General features: G+C 48.9%; 1 protein-coding gene across 1 annotated transcript in view; it reads right to left on the bottom strand.

The window, feature by feature from the left end:
* Positions 1 to 13,618: 13,618 nt before the first annotated feature.
* Sdk1 (sidekick cell adhesion molecule 1) overlaps positions 13,619 to 17,141 on the bottom strand; it is a 281,083-nt gene continuing 277,560 nt past the window's right edge. Inside the window, exon 41 of the mRNA XM_059249807.1 lies at positions 13,619 to 14,866. Coding sequence (XP_059105790.1) covers positions 14,612 to 14,866 — 255 coding nt within the window. The 3' untranslated portion in view covers positions 13,619 to 14,611. The remainder of the gene's footprint in view (positions 14,867 to 17,141) is intronic.

Genomic DNA, 17,141 nt, shown 5'->3' on the forward strand with positions numbered 1-17,141 from the left:
TAACTCCAGCTCCTAGAGATCTGATGGCCTCTTCGGTCCTCCATAGGCACCCCGGGTGCATACACACTCCTGCCCAACACATTCACACACAATTGAATAAATAACACAAGTAACTATCACCAAGCCAAAATTAAAATGACAATTCAGTTGACATACCAAAGTGTCGTGTTAGTTTTCTGTTACTATGACCAAATGCCAGAAGCAATCAGCTTAAAAGAAAGAAAAGGATTATTTTGGTTCACGGTTTCAAAGGGCTCAGTCCATGGTTGGCCGGTCTTGTTACTTTGGGATTGTTGTAGTGAGCAGGTGTGGGAGGGGGTGTTGGGGAGTGTTGGCGGGAGTCGGGGGTGGAGGGAGTGGGGGTGTGTGGTGCAGTTGCCCACATCATGATGGCCAGGAAGGAAAGAGAGAGAGACAGAGAGGGAGAGAGATGGAAAAAGTTGGAGGGAGGTGGAGAGGCACACAGAGAGAAATAGAGAGAAAAGGAGACAGAGAGGGAGACAGGGGAGGATGGTGTGCCCTTTATGAGCATGCCCCCAATGACACAACTTCCTTCCACCTGGGTCCACTTCAGAAGCTTCCAATAGCACCTGAGACTGGAGACTGACCCTTTGAAACAGGACCCTCTGAGGGTCTAACCTACAGCAACTGCTCCATAATTCACTGTGGCAACCAACATCTTTTGGTTGTTTGGAGAAACCGAAGTCTCTTTCTCTGAGCTGTTCTTACCCTTACATCAGCCCCTGAAGCAGAATTATCTGTCTTGCAGAAAACATTCGTGGAGGCGATGGCTCCCGACCGGATTCCAAACCGCTAAGAGCTGTAAAGGCATCGCCAACCCCAGGCTGCAGGGGAAGACTCCGCGGAGCATCAGTATTCCAAAGCCAAATTGTCCTTTCCTTAAGCTTCATTGAACAAGATGTGTTTGGGAGATTGGATATATGTAGATTTATTTCCTTTCTAAAAACAGCGCCCTGTGCTTGAGGGCTGCTGAGAGCATCTTCCGGGGACGCAGGCTGACATTACCTTTCAGTAAAGCCAGAGGCAGAGGCTGCCAGGTCCTCAGCTGTCTGCAGAGCCAAGGGGGCTGCTGACATCCTCTGATGGCTTCCCACGGAGGCCTGCAGGGGGCTGGGGCGGGCTCCTGTTCTGTTAGCAAAACAGAGGCTGTGGTCTGAGTGGCTGCATGGGTCGGCACCAAATCTGGGGCTCATGGGAGAGATGTTCAGGTTGACTGACCAGCAGGCGGGAGTCAAAGTCCACGTCTCAATTTCCCGCTCATGTTCTGTCAAGCAGCATGGAACTGTGGCCCGGTGGAGCATCCCAGCTGGGTGCTACCGTTGCCCCTCACCATCCTCTTCATATTCTTCCTTTTTCTTTCCTTTTCCTTTTTCTCTTCTTTCCTTTTCTTCGTTTTTGAGACAGGGTCTCACTCTGTAGCCCAGGCTGGAACTCACTATGTAGACTAGGCTGGTCTTGAACTCACAGAGATCCACCTGTCTCTAGGTGCTGGGAATAAAGACATGCATCATCATGCTCAGCCCATGCCTCCTTTATATATATGTATTTTATTAATTAGTTGATAATTTTATTCATGCATATGATGTGTTTTAAGCATATTTGCCTCCTTTTTAAAAAATTTACGTGTGTGTGTGTGTGTGTGTGTGTGTGTGTGTGTGTATTGTGTTTGCACATGTGGAGGTCAGAGGACAACCTCTGTGCCATCCCCTAGGTACCACCTAACTCCTCCTCCTCTTTTCTTTTTGAGATAGGGTCTCTCAGTGGCTTGGAACTCACCAAGTAGTCTAGAGGCTGGCCACCATAGAATCCACCTGTATCTACCTTGCTGGGATTACAGGCATGTGCGCATTTTTTTAAGACACGGTTTCTGGGGACTTGAACTTGGGTCCTCACACTTGTTTTCTGACAGAGCCATCTCCCTAGCACACCCCTACTGTTTCCTCTTGTCTCTCTACCCCAAAGGACCTTTAATGCCTGCTTTGGGGGGTGATGGGGTGACAGGGGGTGTCATCATCTCGGGGGACCACTCTTCCCTGAATTTCCGGTCCCTTGGTTTCTTCCGGCCACTGAGCTCTCAACCACACAGCATGGCATTTATGCAAAGATCCGCCTCCACACTCCTGCCTCCTGGACTACAGAGGGCGGGACTGAAGCCTTTGTTCATAATTCTTCACTCTAGTAAAGCTGTCACTTTTTTTTTTTAACACCTGTTCTAAAATTCATTTGTGCTCTGGAACTTTTAGTCCCTGCTCATAACAAACAGGACTGGGGAGAAGCAAAAAGGATGTGGGTCCTTTCAGCCTATCAATAAAAAGGGGGAAATCCTGAATATTTATAAAAGCCCTGAGTGTTTATTCCCAAGCCACAAGTTCCAGACCTCCATTGCCCCCATGAATTCCCAGAGGCCCCAAGAGCCAGCTTTTCTGTGTTTCCCCTCAAAGGCCACATTGGCTCCTTCATGTTTATGGCATCATTCCCAGACACTTCTTAATTTCAGTACTGGATACAGAAACTAGGGACTCTCATATCCAAGGCAGGTGCTCTGCTACTGAACCACACTCCAGCCCCTCACTGGGGGATTCTAGGCAGGTGCTCTACCACTGAGCCACACCCCAGCCCCTCACTGGGGGATTCTAGGCAGGTGCTCTACCACTGAGCCACACCCCAGCCCCTCACTGGGGGATTCTAGGCAGGTGCTCTACCACTGAGCCACACCCCAGCCCCTCACTGGGGGATTCTAGGCAGGTGCTCTGCCACTGAGCCACACCCCAGCCCCTCACTGGGGGATTCTGAGCAGGGGCTCTCCCACTGAACTATACCATTAGCTCTCTTTTTACTACTTATTTTGAGATAGTGTCTCATTAAGTTATCCAGCTGGCCTTGAATTCACTGTGCAACCCAAGCAAGCCTTGTACTTGCAATCCTCCTGCCTCAGTCTTTGACGTAGCTTGCACCAGCAGGCCTGCAGTAGAGGCAGTTTCTATTTACTCATTATAGTTTTTGGACTTGAACTGACTTTCCTGCTTCAGTACATTGTATCAAGAGATGCAAGTCATTCTGGGATTTGACTGTTGTCTTAATCTGAGCAATGACTTCTCCCAGGAGGAAAACAGATCAAACTCGAGGTGGAGGGAAGCTGGTAGGATGATGGGAAATGCTTGACAAGTAGCCCTACAGGAAAGATCTGCCACTTGAGGTCTTTACCATAACTGTGGTGTAAATTCTCCTTTGTGGCTGGCTTTCAGCCTTAACGTCATGTCCCCGAATGGGGAACCTGGGTGAGAAGGTGTGATCGCTAAGACTGGTTGTCACCTGGGCATACCAGGGAAGAGAGACCCTCAGTTGAGGAGCTACCTCTATTAGATTGGCCCGTGGGCACGTCTATAGGACCTTTGATTGATTGATAAATGATGATGGAGGTTCCTGCCCACTGTGGGTGGTGCCATCCCCGGGTAGGGGGGCCTCGGCTGTACATGAAAGGTACCTGAATGAGAGTAAGGGAGCAGCGCAGTGAGATTTCCTCCATGGCTGCCTCTGCTTCTGCGTGAGTTTCTGCTCTCAGTGACCGGCTGCGCTCCGTTAGTGTAAGACAACAAACTATCACAGCACCAGAACGCCAACTGATAGAGACCAAGGGTTTTCAAAGTGGCCAGTGTGGTGCACGTAACTTACCACTGAGTCTGCCTCTCTCCTCACACCAGCCTGCTGTCCTTCCCCTGCCCTTTGCCCTCTCCCTGCCCTTCCCCCTTTCCCAAGCAAGCTCGCTATGTTGTATTTAAAAAATGGTGCAGGGCGGTCATGGCGGGTGGGAGCCCAGGAGAGAGATACACCATGCAGACCTCACTCGTGGAGAGTTTTATTAGGGGAAGGGAGAGAAGGGGGCAGAGGAGAGAAGAGGAAGAAGAAAAGAAGAGAAAAAGAGGTGAGAAAAGCGGGAAAGAGAAGGTGAAGTCTTGGCCTCGTGGGATATAGAGAGAAAGTGGGAGAAAGTGGGCGGGCCCTGCCCTTTTATGAGGGGACATTGCACATGCGCAGAGAGACCACGCAGCGTGGGTCTGAAAGCTAACACTCTACCCGGGACCTACATCTCCAGCTTTGGATTGATTGATTCCTGAAGACTGAACCTGAACCAGCTTTGCATTTCTACACACATTCCTCATGGGGTGTAGCTTTACATATTGTGTTACTATGTCGTCCGCCCCCCACCCCCGTCCCCCCTGTCCTGTGCCCCCCCCCCCCAGTCCTGGGGTGGGGTTGAACCTAGGTTGTTAAATGTGCTGGGCAAGTGTTTACCATTGAGCAGTTGTGTCCTTAGGCCTTTTTATACTGCCCTGCCCCTGCACTCCCCTCTCTTCCCCTCCCCTCCCTCCCCTCTCCTTCCCTCCTCTTCCTCCTTCCCTTCCCTTCCTCTCCCTCCTCTTCCTTTCCTGGTCCCTCCGTTCTTCCCTTCCCCCTCCCTCCTCCTTCCTGCTGACTCTCTCGGCTGCCATCTCACTTCTCCTGCCTGACAGGCAGCCACAGAGAGGACAAATCTGGCCGAATTGAAAGGTTCCTGGCCTGTGGAAGAGCGGAGAAATTGAGCAGAGCACACAGGAGTGGGTGTGCACACATTTCTCTCCATTCCTGGCTGTGGATGTGACCTGACGAGCTGTTGGAAGCCTCTGCCTCGACTTCCCCATGATGATGGCTGTGACCCAGAATTCCCAGCTGAAATAAACTCCTTTCTCCCCTAAGTTGCTTATTATCAAGGACTTCTATCCCAGCGACAGAAGTGAAACCAGGGCTCAAAGCAAGCACTTCCTGCGCTGAGCCATGGCCCCAGGCATTGAAGCGTTTTTTTTTTTTTTTTCTTGATGGTTGGTTTACATCGGTGACAGGTGACTCTAACAGCCCCTATCTGTTGTCTTTTGTCACTCAGTTTGAGACTTTCTTGGCTCTTGGAGCCATGCGCAGTATTCAGGTGAAAGCTGGACTCTCGGAGTCTGTTTTTTAAGCCTTGTCTTGCTGCCTTCTTGCATGTTCACTTGGAAGCTTGATGACTTGCTAGTACCGGGTGCTGCAGACTCTAGGCTCCCTGCATGATTTCTCTTGCCACTTGGTTATTCTTCAGCTGAACTGAGAGAGACTTTCAGGGTCCCTCATAAACATCTACTCATAGCACCCTGTTAGGGTGAGGGGGGTGCTTCATTGCTGCTCCCTAAATGGCTTCTTCTGATGCTGGGGTCTTGGGAATCGATGGCCTTGCCCTTGATGGTTTCTGTCACAAGTCTCAGCTCCACTCGGCCTCCTTCAGGCATCAGTGCCTCTCCCAGGAGACTGCAGGAGCTTTGCTATCTCTGGGTGGACTATAGAAGTCCCAGCCCTGTGTGTGCGGAGGCCAGAGGTAAACGTTCAGTGTCGTCATCCTCTGTCACACTTCATGTTATTTTTGGAGACAGTGTCTCCAGTGAGCCAGTGAGCCCCAGGGATCCTCCTGTCTCTGCCTTTCTGGGGTTGGAATTACAGTTCACACCACCGTGTCTACATGGGGAGTGGGGATCAAAGTCAGCTTCTTACATGTGTACCCCAAGCACATTACCCACTGAGCCATTTCCCCAGTCCTAGATATGATTTTCTTTTTGCTAAAATATTTGAGTCTGGATCTGAGTCAAGCCCATAATGTAGTGATTTGCTTAATGACTGCAGAATATTGTCTTATCTGAAGAGAAGCAGGGCGTTTTTAAGACCACAGAGCCCAGAATTAACAGCTTGGAATTTTCACCATGCTGGCTGTTAATTGACTTCAACCATTAAAAAGGGAGAGAAGTTTTTGGCAAACCCTGAGCCTTTCATACAAGTGGGGACACAAGCATGTTCAAATCATTCTGAAATAAGCGTGTATTGAGCCAATGATATTAGAAGAAATAGACTTTTCCAACAGCGGATCTGCAAAAGGTTCTATGGCTCTCAGAGATACTGAAAGTGGTTCCACCCTGTGACAAAAATCAAATCTCGGAAACAGAAAAGTGTGAATTCAATAGATATCAGAGGTCTGTGACTACCCACCACTTGCATTTGGATTGTTTTGGAAAGTGTCTGAAGAGTTGGTTGGCAGGCAGTTAGACAGGCTTTAGCAGGCCATTGAGGATAGACCCCTCCCTCATAGCCAGCTTTGGACCCTACCTCTCATTTATTTGTCCACAGGAAGGCTTATTCATCTCAAGATATGCTAAGGGGATGGGAGGAATAATTATCCCTGCAATGAGATAATGTATTTCTTGGGGGCAGTTGCTTATAGAGCATCTCTGAGATCCAACTAAAAAACCCAGCTTTACCTCTATTTCTCTCTTCTTCACATACCAGCCCAAATCCTAAGCATGTGTGCCTTGCCCTGACACTGTAGGATTCCTGTTTTCTCTGAATGACACCCGCCTTCTATAGCTGCTTGTCAACCTCACTGCTGACTCTACCCCAAAAGGGATGACTTTCTTTCTTTTACTTTCTCTATCTCCTTCCTCCTGGCAGATGCCAAGATTTATAACTTGCCTGTCTTGTTATTTTAATCTCAAGTGCTAATAAAATGCCCATTAAGCTCCCTTCTATTGGTCTTTAATAGTCTTTAATCAACAAGACAAATACCTCATAAATGGGAATCCTGATTCCCCCACTAACATGTCCAACCAGCACAGAATTATCTCTTATTGTGCCTTCTTCTTGGTGATGTCAGAGTCCCTTGCTTATGGTAGGGACCAGGGTGATGAGGGTCTCATGGTCAATGCCATGGTTGATGCTGTGAAAATGGATATCCTCTGCTCTCCCCTTTACCCCCGATGAGATATCCAGTGAAATGAGCAAGGCTGGGTTGAGATCTGGCTCCTCATTCAGCTGGAAGCCTCAGTGGAAATTTCCTTTCTCCTGACTAATTACCATATGACCAGACAATGGACATTTCCTTTTCCTGTAACCAATGGTTGCATTTTAAAATGCCTTCTTCAAACTTTTCAGTAATAACAATAGCAGGGCATTGAATCACATATGGACTTAACTGAGGCATTTCCTCTCAAGATAGCAGTGGAGTGTGTTGGGTTTGTGGGGTGGGGAGCATTTTCCTATCCCCATGTTGTGTAGCTATTTCCTTTAGGATTGCAAACGCAAAATTCCCTTGTGGAGGGAAGGATGAAGGAAGCTCAAAAAACGCATGAAAAACTTATAGACTCACCAGGTCCTTTTCCAAGATCCCATCAGCAGCAAAAACTTCTGAGGGACATGATATCCCTCACTGCTGTAGCTGCCTGCAAGTTGCTCAGGGAAGTCTCTGATGAAGCTTTTGTGAGTCTTTATCTGTGCTAGGGTGGGACTTTTTGGTGATACAGCAGCCTGTAGGTGACTGTGATAAATCCACTGGCTCTCTATTGTAGACTCAGAATTATTTTATTTGTCTGAGTCTGTCATCATCCTTCTATCTGGGACGAAAAGACACATCCCTTAGATATTGTGTGGCTGTTTCATCTGAATTGAAACCATATCTCCTAAAGGAAGGTTCCTTAAGACTCAGAAGGCAAGTAAAACTTTCGAGAGTAAAACTCTCAGGAAGTTCCTGAAATTTACAAGACCCATAAGGCCTTGCCTCAAGATTATGTAAGCAGTAAGGATTGGTGGAGAGAGAACTCTCTGGCCTCTGAGCTACCTGAGAGTCTTGGAGGGAGCTCCAGAGATGTAGTTTTCTCCCATGCACCTGTAACACATCCTCAGTCATGCTCCTGTAAGCAACTCCATAAACTAACTTGCTCACTTAGGTGGAGTTGTTTCCTTTTGTATGGCATCAGTGTCTTATCTGGAGTGAGTAGATATTTATTCACAACTCCCCTGGAAAGTATTTTTGTTTGTTTGTTTTCGAGACAGGGTTTCTCCATGTAGTTTCGGTGCCTTTCCTGGAACTCACTCTGTAGACCAGGCTGGCCTTGAACTCACAGAGATCAGCCTGGCTCTGCCTCCCGAGTGCTGGGATTAAAGGCATGCACCACCATCACCCAGTCGTAGAATATTATTTTATCTAGGCAAAGGTATGTTACATTTGTTCATGCTGCATTTGTTAACTATGTAAAGATATGTTGCAATTGAATTAATTAAAATTAATCTGTGCTCAGAGAGGCGGAGTTAGTAACTGGTTGACAGGAAGTAGCAGGGAGGAGCTTAGCATGTTGTTTTGTGGGGGGGGCAGTGTGAAAGGGAGTGGTTTCCAGGGGACACCAGCAAAGACAGAAAGTTAGCCAGTTGCTGCTCTAACTCTCTGAGCTTGCAGGTTTTTACCCTAGCCTTTAAATCTCAAGTTTTATTAGAACAATACAGATTTAGTTAGAACTACCGGTAGTGGCAACTGCAGAGCCATTGTCTGGGGGAACAGAATTTCCCCCAGACTATGACCTTAGCAGCTGTTTAAAGTGCAGCCACCGTGGCTGGGGTTTGAAAAGTCTCAAAGTACTGACCTTAGTTCTTTTTAGAAGTTCGGGTAGAAGAACTTCTTTGGATGAGAGGTGCCTAGAAGAAAAATGGGTTCTATGAGTATAGGATGTGATACTGGTCACTTGTCCTGTCTCTCTCCATTCCCTGCTTGTGAGGTCCCATATTGAGGAGGGGAGGGGACAGGTCTCCTGCCCATGTGATCCTTCACTCTATTTTGCTCAGTAGCTGCCACTGTTGGAGACAGTGAAAAACATGAGAATTTTTTTGCTATTACTGGTAGTTGAAATGTAGGTGGATAATGCTGGGGAGAGGGTGAGGAGGAGCAGGGATGAAGGATTCTTACTGCTTATTCTTGGCAGTGATTTAGAGAGGAAAAGGCAGAGTTGAATGGTCAGAAGCCTGGATTTCCATCCTCCTATGATCCCTCCTCCTGCAGCTGGAAACTGGCTACCTTTTCTGAACACGTTCCATTTTGGGGTCACTTGATGGACCTTTCAGGATAAACCAATGTTTGGGCTGTATCCCCAGAGGTTCTGACTCAGTTGCATTATGTGGTAATTTCCTCTGTGTTGAAGCATTCCATCCAGGAAGTAAGCAACTCACAAGTGTCAGGAAGTTCCTGAAACATACTAGATCCATAAGGCTCCTCCCTTCCCAAGGTTATATAAGTGGTAATGACTGCTGAGGAGAGATGACTCTTCATTGTGTTGAGTTGCCTGCAAGTTGTGCATAGAGTTCCATAGTTGCAGCTTTTGTGGCCTGGGCTCTGGAATTCTTAATTGCTCCTTGATAGTGTTAAAAAGGCTGAGAGCTGAGAACTGTGTCCCGAGGCCTGTGGATCACAGAGGTACAGCTGTGTTCTCTTCTGGTGGCCCCACAGTGGCTCCCACAAACCCAGAGTTGGCAGATGGTTTCATTTCCCCCCTTCCTTCAGAGCTGTGATCCTACCTTGAACCCAGGGGCTATAAAAATGCCTCAGGATGTGGGCATGCTTGAGTGATCTGGGCCACCCAGTTCATCCCAAGCACAGCCAAAATAATTCACGGGCAGGTCTTCCTCTTCAAGGCACCAATGATATCTTTCAGAAGGTACAGATGGGGGTTGAGGTGGGCTTGTGGCATCTGGAAATTACTGGTCCATTCAGAGTGGCTAAGGTGCAGGGTCCAGCTGCCACCTACACCTCGGGCAGGGAGCTCTCTGTGGGATTGCAAGCCCCTCTCTTCCAACTGAGGGGGAGTCACACGTGGGAGTTCCTGGAAGAAAGCTGTGTCTGCAAAGATGGATTGATCAGAACATGGAGAAACTGGACTGCTGTAAGTCCAGAGCCAAACTGTTTTGGGGCGTCCTTAGCTCTCCTCAATAGCCATCTATTTCCCTAGGTCCATCCTTTCGACTGTGTGAACAAGGCCTTAGTTTCCACCAACCAAAGGGCTAAGGATGCTGTCAGATGGCACCTAAAGCCTCTAGCAGAGTTTCCCCTGCTTCCCCATAACCTGCCTACCCATGGATCCACCAATATATGTGAAAAGTATTTTACTTTATGACTTTCTTCACTCAGATACTGTCGGAAGTTCATGAACTTGCTCCCTAATTGGAACATGCATTTGGGGAGGCCTAAACCTACGTTCTCAGGTCATGACCACTCATTTTTGATTCCAGAAGAAACTTTTTATCCCTTGAACCATTTCCTTCATCAACAGAGGACATACTGCCCCTCAACAGCAGAGAGAAAGGGAAAGAGAGACAGAGAGTGTGTTAGTTTAGGACCACATGCGGGTTAATTTCCAAGGTTAGCATTCACAGTCTTAGACTGTATGACTGCTCCTGAACTCCAGGGTCATTTCATGAACACGGTCAAAAGAGGCTGGGGAGGGCTCAGTGAGTAACATGTTTGTCATACCAAGCCTGACCTCCTAAGTTCAGAGTCCAAGAACCCATAGAAAAGCTAGGTACTGCAGTGTAATATCTACAGTCCCAGGCTGCTGCAGGAAATGAGAGACTGAGAGGGAGTGTGGGCCTGCTAGCCTAGTACACACTGTGACCAAGGAACTCTATCTCCAAAGAGGTGGAAAGGGAAGGTACTCCTCTGACCTCCATATGCATGCTCTGGCAAACTTGTGCACCCCCACCCCCCATCCCCTGAGACAACGGATCCATCAATAAAGTGCTTGCCTTGCAAGTACAAGGACCTGAGTTCGATTCTAAGACCCTGTGCAAAAAGCAGGGCATGTTGGTGTGTACTTGTGACCCTGGTACTGGGAAGGCTCACTGGCCAGTTGGCCTATCCACTCAGGTTGTTCCAGGCCAGTGAGAGACCCTGTCACAAACACAAGGTGGACAGCACCTGAAGTACACCTGAGGCTGTCCTTAGGATTCCACATACATGTGCACAGAGACAGATGCGCACGCACAAACACACACACACACACACACACACACTTACCTGTACACTTTGCACTTGAATACACACGCACACAAACAGAAATTAAAAATTTAAAAAGTCACAAACGCTTAAGGAACAAAATATTTTTTTATTAAAAATTGTACCCATAGCACCGCTCTGTCTTCCTATAAGTTGAGGGGGAGGGTTCGTTTTATCTTTAATGGGATCTGGTTTTCTGTGCCATTTCAGAAGGTTTCATAGGGAAAGCTTTGGGATTCTCCTAAGCTGGCCGGTGAGGCAGGGAGTTCCCCGCTGGGAAGCCCACACTGCCCTGGCCTCTCAGAAGGGTCCCTTGCTGTTTGTCTGTGGGCTGGGGGCTCAGCAGGTGAGCAGCCATGCTGTGAGCCAGGAATCTTGGAATAATGGAAATCCATGCTAAGAACCTCTATGCAAACACACCGTGCTCAAGATGATCCAGACCAAGTTCAAACACCACATCCAAAGAACTTTCCAGAACACACATCATCCACATGGGCTGTGGTTCCGCCTTCTTCCAGGGATCCAGGGGGACACACCCCCATACCACCACAAATTTTCCCGCTGGAGTCTGGGAGATGCTGAGGAAGGCCAGCAGAAGGCTGGGAGATGTTAGCCCAGATGCTGACATCCTCTCTGGATGTCTGTGTCCTGCAAAGCCACCCACAAGGCTCAGCAGACACACCGAGAGGAAAGGCTTCATGGGCTGAGCGGTCTCCACCGAGTCACTGAGGCCTCTGTGGGTAGACTTGGCTGCCACTCATCATTAGACACCCCTGGAGGTGACTTTTTCAACATGACAGAAGCCAGAGGGCATCTGTATCCTGCCTGTTTGGGTCTTTTCTCAGAACCCAGACTTGGATCCAATGTCCGTTTTGCAGCTGTGATGTGTCCATCCCTTTCCTACAGTGAGAGCTTAGGAAGCACATAATGCCCCGTGGCTCTGGGAGGCTGAAATCTAACTAAAACCCCCCAACCCCTGCATTTGGTGCAGGGCACTTGAACGGGATAGAGTCCCCTAAGTCAGTGGTTCTCAACCCTCCTAATGCTGTGACCCTTGAATACAGTTCCTCATGTGGTGGTGGCCCGCAACCATAAAATCATTTTCAGTGTTGTTTCATAACTGCAGTTTTGCTACAGTTATGACTTGTAATATAAATATCTGATATGCAGGATATCTGGTGAAAGGGCCGTTTGACCCCCAGGGGGGTCAGGACCCCCAGGTGGAGAACCGCTGCTCTAAGTGATGGACTTGATGACAGTTGATCAGCAGTCACAGGGGCCGGGCATCCTGAAAAGACCTCTCCATAGAAAACGAGTTACTGATCACAGAGCGCTGTGAACTGTCACTGTGAGGAAACCCAGCTGCGGCAGTCTCACCTCAGACCAGACCACCCAAGCATTCCCCATTGGTTAAAGCAATCAAGTCCTATGGCTTAAGGGAGCAAAGCACAGTGCGGAGCCAGCCTGGTCCCTGCCCTCTGTTGGGCGCCGCCTTCCAAGAAGTTCAGGTGGTGACATGTGGTCTTCTGTCCATTTCACTCCTTTGGGGCCAGGGAGGAGGTGGTGCTGTCCACTGATGTGGTCCCTCCTGTGGACCACGAGGGTGGCAGTCCCCACACAAAAGTGGCTTTGGGCAGAGCATTTAGGATTTTTGGTTTAGAATATTTTCCCTTCAGCTCAGAAAATGAAGGGAGATGGGGAGGATGAAGAAGGGAGGAGGGGGGAGAGAGAAGGGGGAAAATGAACAACAGGAGGAGGGAGGGAGAGAAGAGGAGGGGAGAGGAGGGGGGAAGGGAGAGAGGAAGTAAAGGAGGGAGGGGTGAAAAGCTGGAGTGTGAGAAAGAGGGAGGAAAGAAAGAACAGGGGAAACTGGGCCGTGGTGGCGCACCCCTTTAATCCCAGCACTCGGGAGGCAGAGGCAGGCGGATCTCTGTGAGTTCGAGGCCAGCCTGGTCTACAGAGCGAGATCCAGAATAGGCTCCAAAGCTCAGAGAAACCCCACCCTGTCTCGAAAAAAAACAAAAACCAAAACAACAAAAACAAAAACAAAAAAAGAAGGGGGGAAGGAAGGATAAGGGGAGGGAGAGGGAAAGAAGGAATGAAGAGGAGAAGGGAAGAGGAGGGCTGGATTTTTTTATTGTGGGTTTTGGAAAAACTGAAAGGCCTTTATTTTTTTTTCCCCCAAGCAGAACTTCCGGTGTCCTGGGGCCATACCAGTAACTTCCTAGGCATCCGAGTCAAGACAAGATCCATGTCCTCTGCCTCTCAGGGAAGGTAAAGGGCTACAAAGTCCACTACTGGTGACATTAAACAGCCAGTCCCCTCCGCAGGGTGCCAAGGTCACTGGGAGGACAGACCTTTCTCACTGGCTCTGAGTGCTCCAGGACGTGGTTTCATGGAGCCACGCCAGCTCTGGGCCACACCATGGCCAGAGCCAGCTGGTCACATCCAGATCCCAAGCCTGGGCTAGGGGCGGCAGGACGCTCATGGGGTCTGAGGGCCACTTAGCTGGTACTCTTCACATTTAGCCAAAAACATTGAAATAGTGAAAAGTAAAGGAAAATGTGTTCAGAAAACCTGTTAAGGCTAAAACGCTGGCCTTGGACCAGGGTGGAGGAAGCAGCACCGGGGTGGGGTGGGGTGGGGGTCAGAAGCGGGACATCAGGGGGGGAGGGAAGGGCTGTCCCCACTGTGCGCCGGTGTAGGGTGTGCTAGGTGACTCGTGGCCCCGGGTTGTTTTCTCAGAGCCGATTGTTTTATTTGGAGACACGGTCGCTTCTCGTCTTTCCCACGTACAAAGCTGAACAATGAATTAAAAGGCACCTGGAGACAGCAAAGACGCATTCATTTCATGTGACATAGTTTAAAAAAAGATAAAAAGATTTAAAAAATACTCTGGTTCGACAATGCACACCTGCTACTGCCCCAAGCAACTGCAAAAACACGCGTCTGCGCCCCTCCCTTTGCTCAGCGGGGGTGGGCTGTGTGCTGTGTGCTGTGGTCACCACAAGGACCTGGCTGGCCGTGGATGGGCCTGGGTGGCCTCCAGAGCCAGTTGGGGAGGGACTTCCTGTTCTTGTAATTGTCAGCTTGAGAGAACAGAGGAAGAGCGAGGGAAAAGCCCCAGGGTCGCGCCACCCTAAAGAGGGACTGCAGAGCTGAGCCCTCCACGGGCCCTTGCGCAGTGGTATGGCGTGGACCCTGGTGAGAACCGGACAGAACCCGCGGGGGGAGATCAACTGTCTGAAGCACAGGCGAGAGCAAGGAGCCTCAAGTCGTCCTAAGATGGAGAAAGTGATCCAGGCTGGCTGGTTCTCCAAAAGGAGGTAGAGAGAGAAGTGGGCCGCGGATGCGATTTACCTGTCCCCCTCCACCCCCCTGCCAGCCCTAGCCTCCCGGATGGTTTGGAGGCCTGAGAAGCCCAGGGTTGGGGTGTGTCGAGAGCGCCCCCGCCGGCGGTGCCGAGCTAGTGCACCAGGGAGATACCTTCTCTTAAAAAGAAAAGAAAACAAAGAAACCTGCTTCCTGCAGCGATGTTACAAAAAGCCATTAAAAAAAACCTTCCTAAGTGAAACCTAGTTTTCACCAGTAGGTAAGATCGCTTATCAGAATTATTATTATTTTTTTGTGGAACAAAAAATTTCAGCTCAGTTATCGGAGTTGATTGTCTTAACAAAAATAGACTCCAGAAGTTCTGCACCCGTCTACCCTGATGGAGGCGTGACGTCACACGAAGGAGGAGAAGCCGGTGAGGGGGGCCCGGGCTCCGGGGCCAGCTGGTGTGTAGACTCCGCCCGCGCTCTGTGTGGTGATGACCGTGTGCAGGTGCGGGCCCGACTCGGCCCCTGCCACCGCCTCGTATCTGTGCGGTGCTGCGGCAGGGGGACGCCGCTTCCAGGAGTTGTAGTAGGTGGGGTCGCTCATGTAGTGGTTGACGAAGGAATGCTTGGGCAGGGCTTCCTCATAGTCTGAGTCGGAGGCCTGAGGATGGGACAGAGGGACAGTGTGAGCCACAGCAAGAAAGGGAGAAAGGGAGGGGTGAGGGAGGGTGATCTGGAAACAGGGAGACTCCCATTGGTCAGCCAAAGGGTGGCTTGCCTGTCGCCTTTCTCCCTCCTGGAAGCCCAGGATAGGCCTGTGCTGCAGGCCGCCCTGGGAGAGGTCTACAGAGTCCCCAGTGTCTGTAAGCACAGATGTTAATGGTGCGGTGTCCCCTTAGCAGCATATGGTGGTTTGAATGAGAATGTCCCCACAGGTTCATGTATTTGAACAACTGGGCCGCAGGTGTGTGTGTGTGTGTGGGGGGGGGGTGGAGGTTGAGGAGGCATGGCCTTGTTGAGGAAGTATGTCACTGGAGGTGGGCTTTGAGTTTAAAGACTGGCCCCATTTCCACTCTCTCTCTGTCCCCTTCTCTCTCCCCCCTCCTCTCTCCCCCTCCCCCCTCCTTGCTTCATTCCTGTGATTCCAGGTGTGGGTCTCTGCCGTGGGATGTTCTGTATGGCAAATGTGTTGCTCTGATTGGTCAATAAATAAATCACTGATTGGCCAGTGGCCAGGCAGGAAGTATAGGCGGGACAAGGAGGAGAATAAAGCTGGGATGTGGAAGGCTGAGTCAGAGACACTGCCAGCCGCCACAATGACAAACAGCATGTGAAGATACCAGTAAGCCACGAGCCACGTGGCAAGGTATAGATTTATAGAAATGAGTTAATTTAAGATATAAGAACAGTTAGCAAGAAGCCTGCCACGGCCATACAGTTTGTAACCAATATAAGTCTCTGTGTTTACTTTGTTGGGTCTGAGCGGCTGTGGGACTGGCAGGTGATAGAGATTTGTCCTGACTGTGGGCCAGGCAGGAAAACTCTAGCTACAAAACTCAGCTTCCTGCTCCAGCTGCCATGCCTGCCTGTTGTCATCTTTTCCCACCATGATGGTGATGGACTCATCCCTCTGGAACCTTAGCCCTAATAAACTCTTCCTTCTATAAGCTGCCTTGGTTATGATTTTTTATCACAACAATGGAAAAGTAACTAACACACTGAGTGACTAATACACTAAAAGTAACTAATACTCTAAAAGTAACTAGTACACTGACTGAACTTCCTTCATCAATGTCCACCCAGGTAAAATGGATCCTTGGCTCCAATGCAGAAAGAATTCCCGGACCAAGCCAGTGAGAAGCATGGAGTTTTTATTTATTTATTTATTTATTTATTTATTTATTTATTTATTTATGTATTTATGTATTTATGTATTTATTTATGTATTTATTTATGTATTTATTTATTTATTTATTTATTTATTTATGGCATTGTGTGTGGGTTTACATATCCATCTGCTCACACGTGGAAGGCAGAGAGAGATGTTGTCTCCTGTTTTCCTATCCACCTTATTATTTTGAGGCAGGGTCTCTCAGTGGATCTGAAGCTGGTCATTTTACCTTGGCTGTCTGACTGGCTAGCAAGCCACCAGGATCCATCTGTTTCTGTCTCCCAATGCTTGGCATGCTGCCATGCCCAGCTTTTATGTGGGTACTCACATTTTGAACTTGGGTCTTCTTGCTTTCACAGCAAAGTGAGCCATCTCCCCAGCCCAAGTTGAAGTTTATTTAAAAAGAAAAGATATATATTTAAAAGTTTTATTTTGGGGCTGGAGAGATGGCTCAGTGGTTATGAGCACTGGCCACCCTTCCAGAAGACTGAATTTCCATTCCTAGCACCCACACGGCAGCTCACAGCCATCTGTAACTCTACTCCCAGGCAATCTGACACCCACTTCTGGCCTCCCTGAGTACTACATATCCATGGATACAGACATATATGCAAGCAAAACACGCACCCACATAAAAAGATTCATTTTAATTTTGCACACATGTGTGTCTCTCTCAGTGTTTGTGCATGTGTATATGCAGTTTGTGTGGAGTCCAGAAGAGGGCAGCAGACCCCTGGAAATGGAGTTAGAAGCAGTTGTGAGCTGCCTGACATGGGTGCTGGGAACCAAATAAGTGAGGTCGCAGGTGGGTCCCAAGTGGCTCCTGACGGGACTCCAGTTGATAGAGTAAAATTAGCTTGTGGAATGCAGGTTTTTTTTTTTTTTAATTCTCAGAAAATGTCTGGGAGAGGAATGAGGCCCCACCTGTGGTCATATGCATTCAGACTTTAAGCCTGGTTCATTGCTGTTTGATATAAAATACCTTTATATGAAGGGAGCATTGTCTCCATGTCCACAAGCTTCATAGTAAATGTCAATCATGCTG

This window comes from Peromyscus eremicus, chromosome 23 (assembly GCF_949786415.1).
Source record: "Peromyscus eremicus chromosome 23, PerEre_H2_v1, whole genome shotgun sequence".
Taxonomy (NCBI): Eukaryota; Metazoa; Chordata; class Mammalia; order Rodentia; family Cricetidae; genus Peromyscus; species Peromyscus eremicus.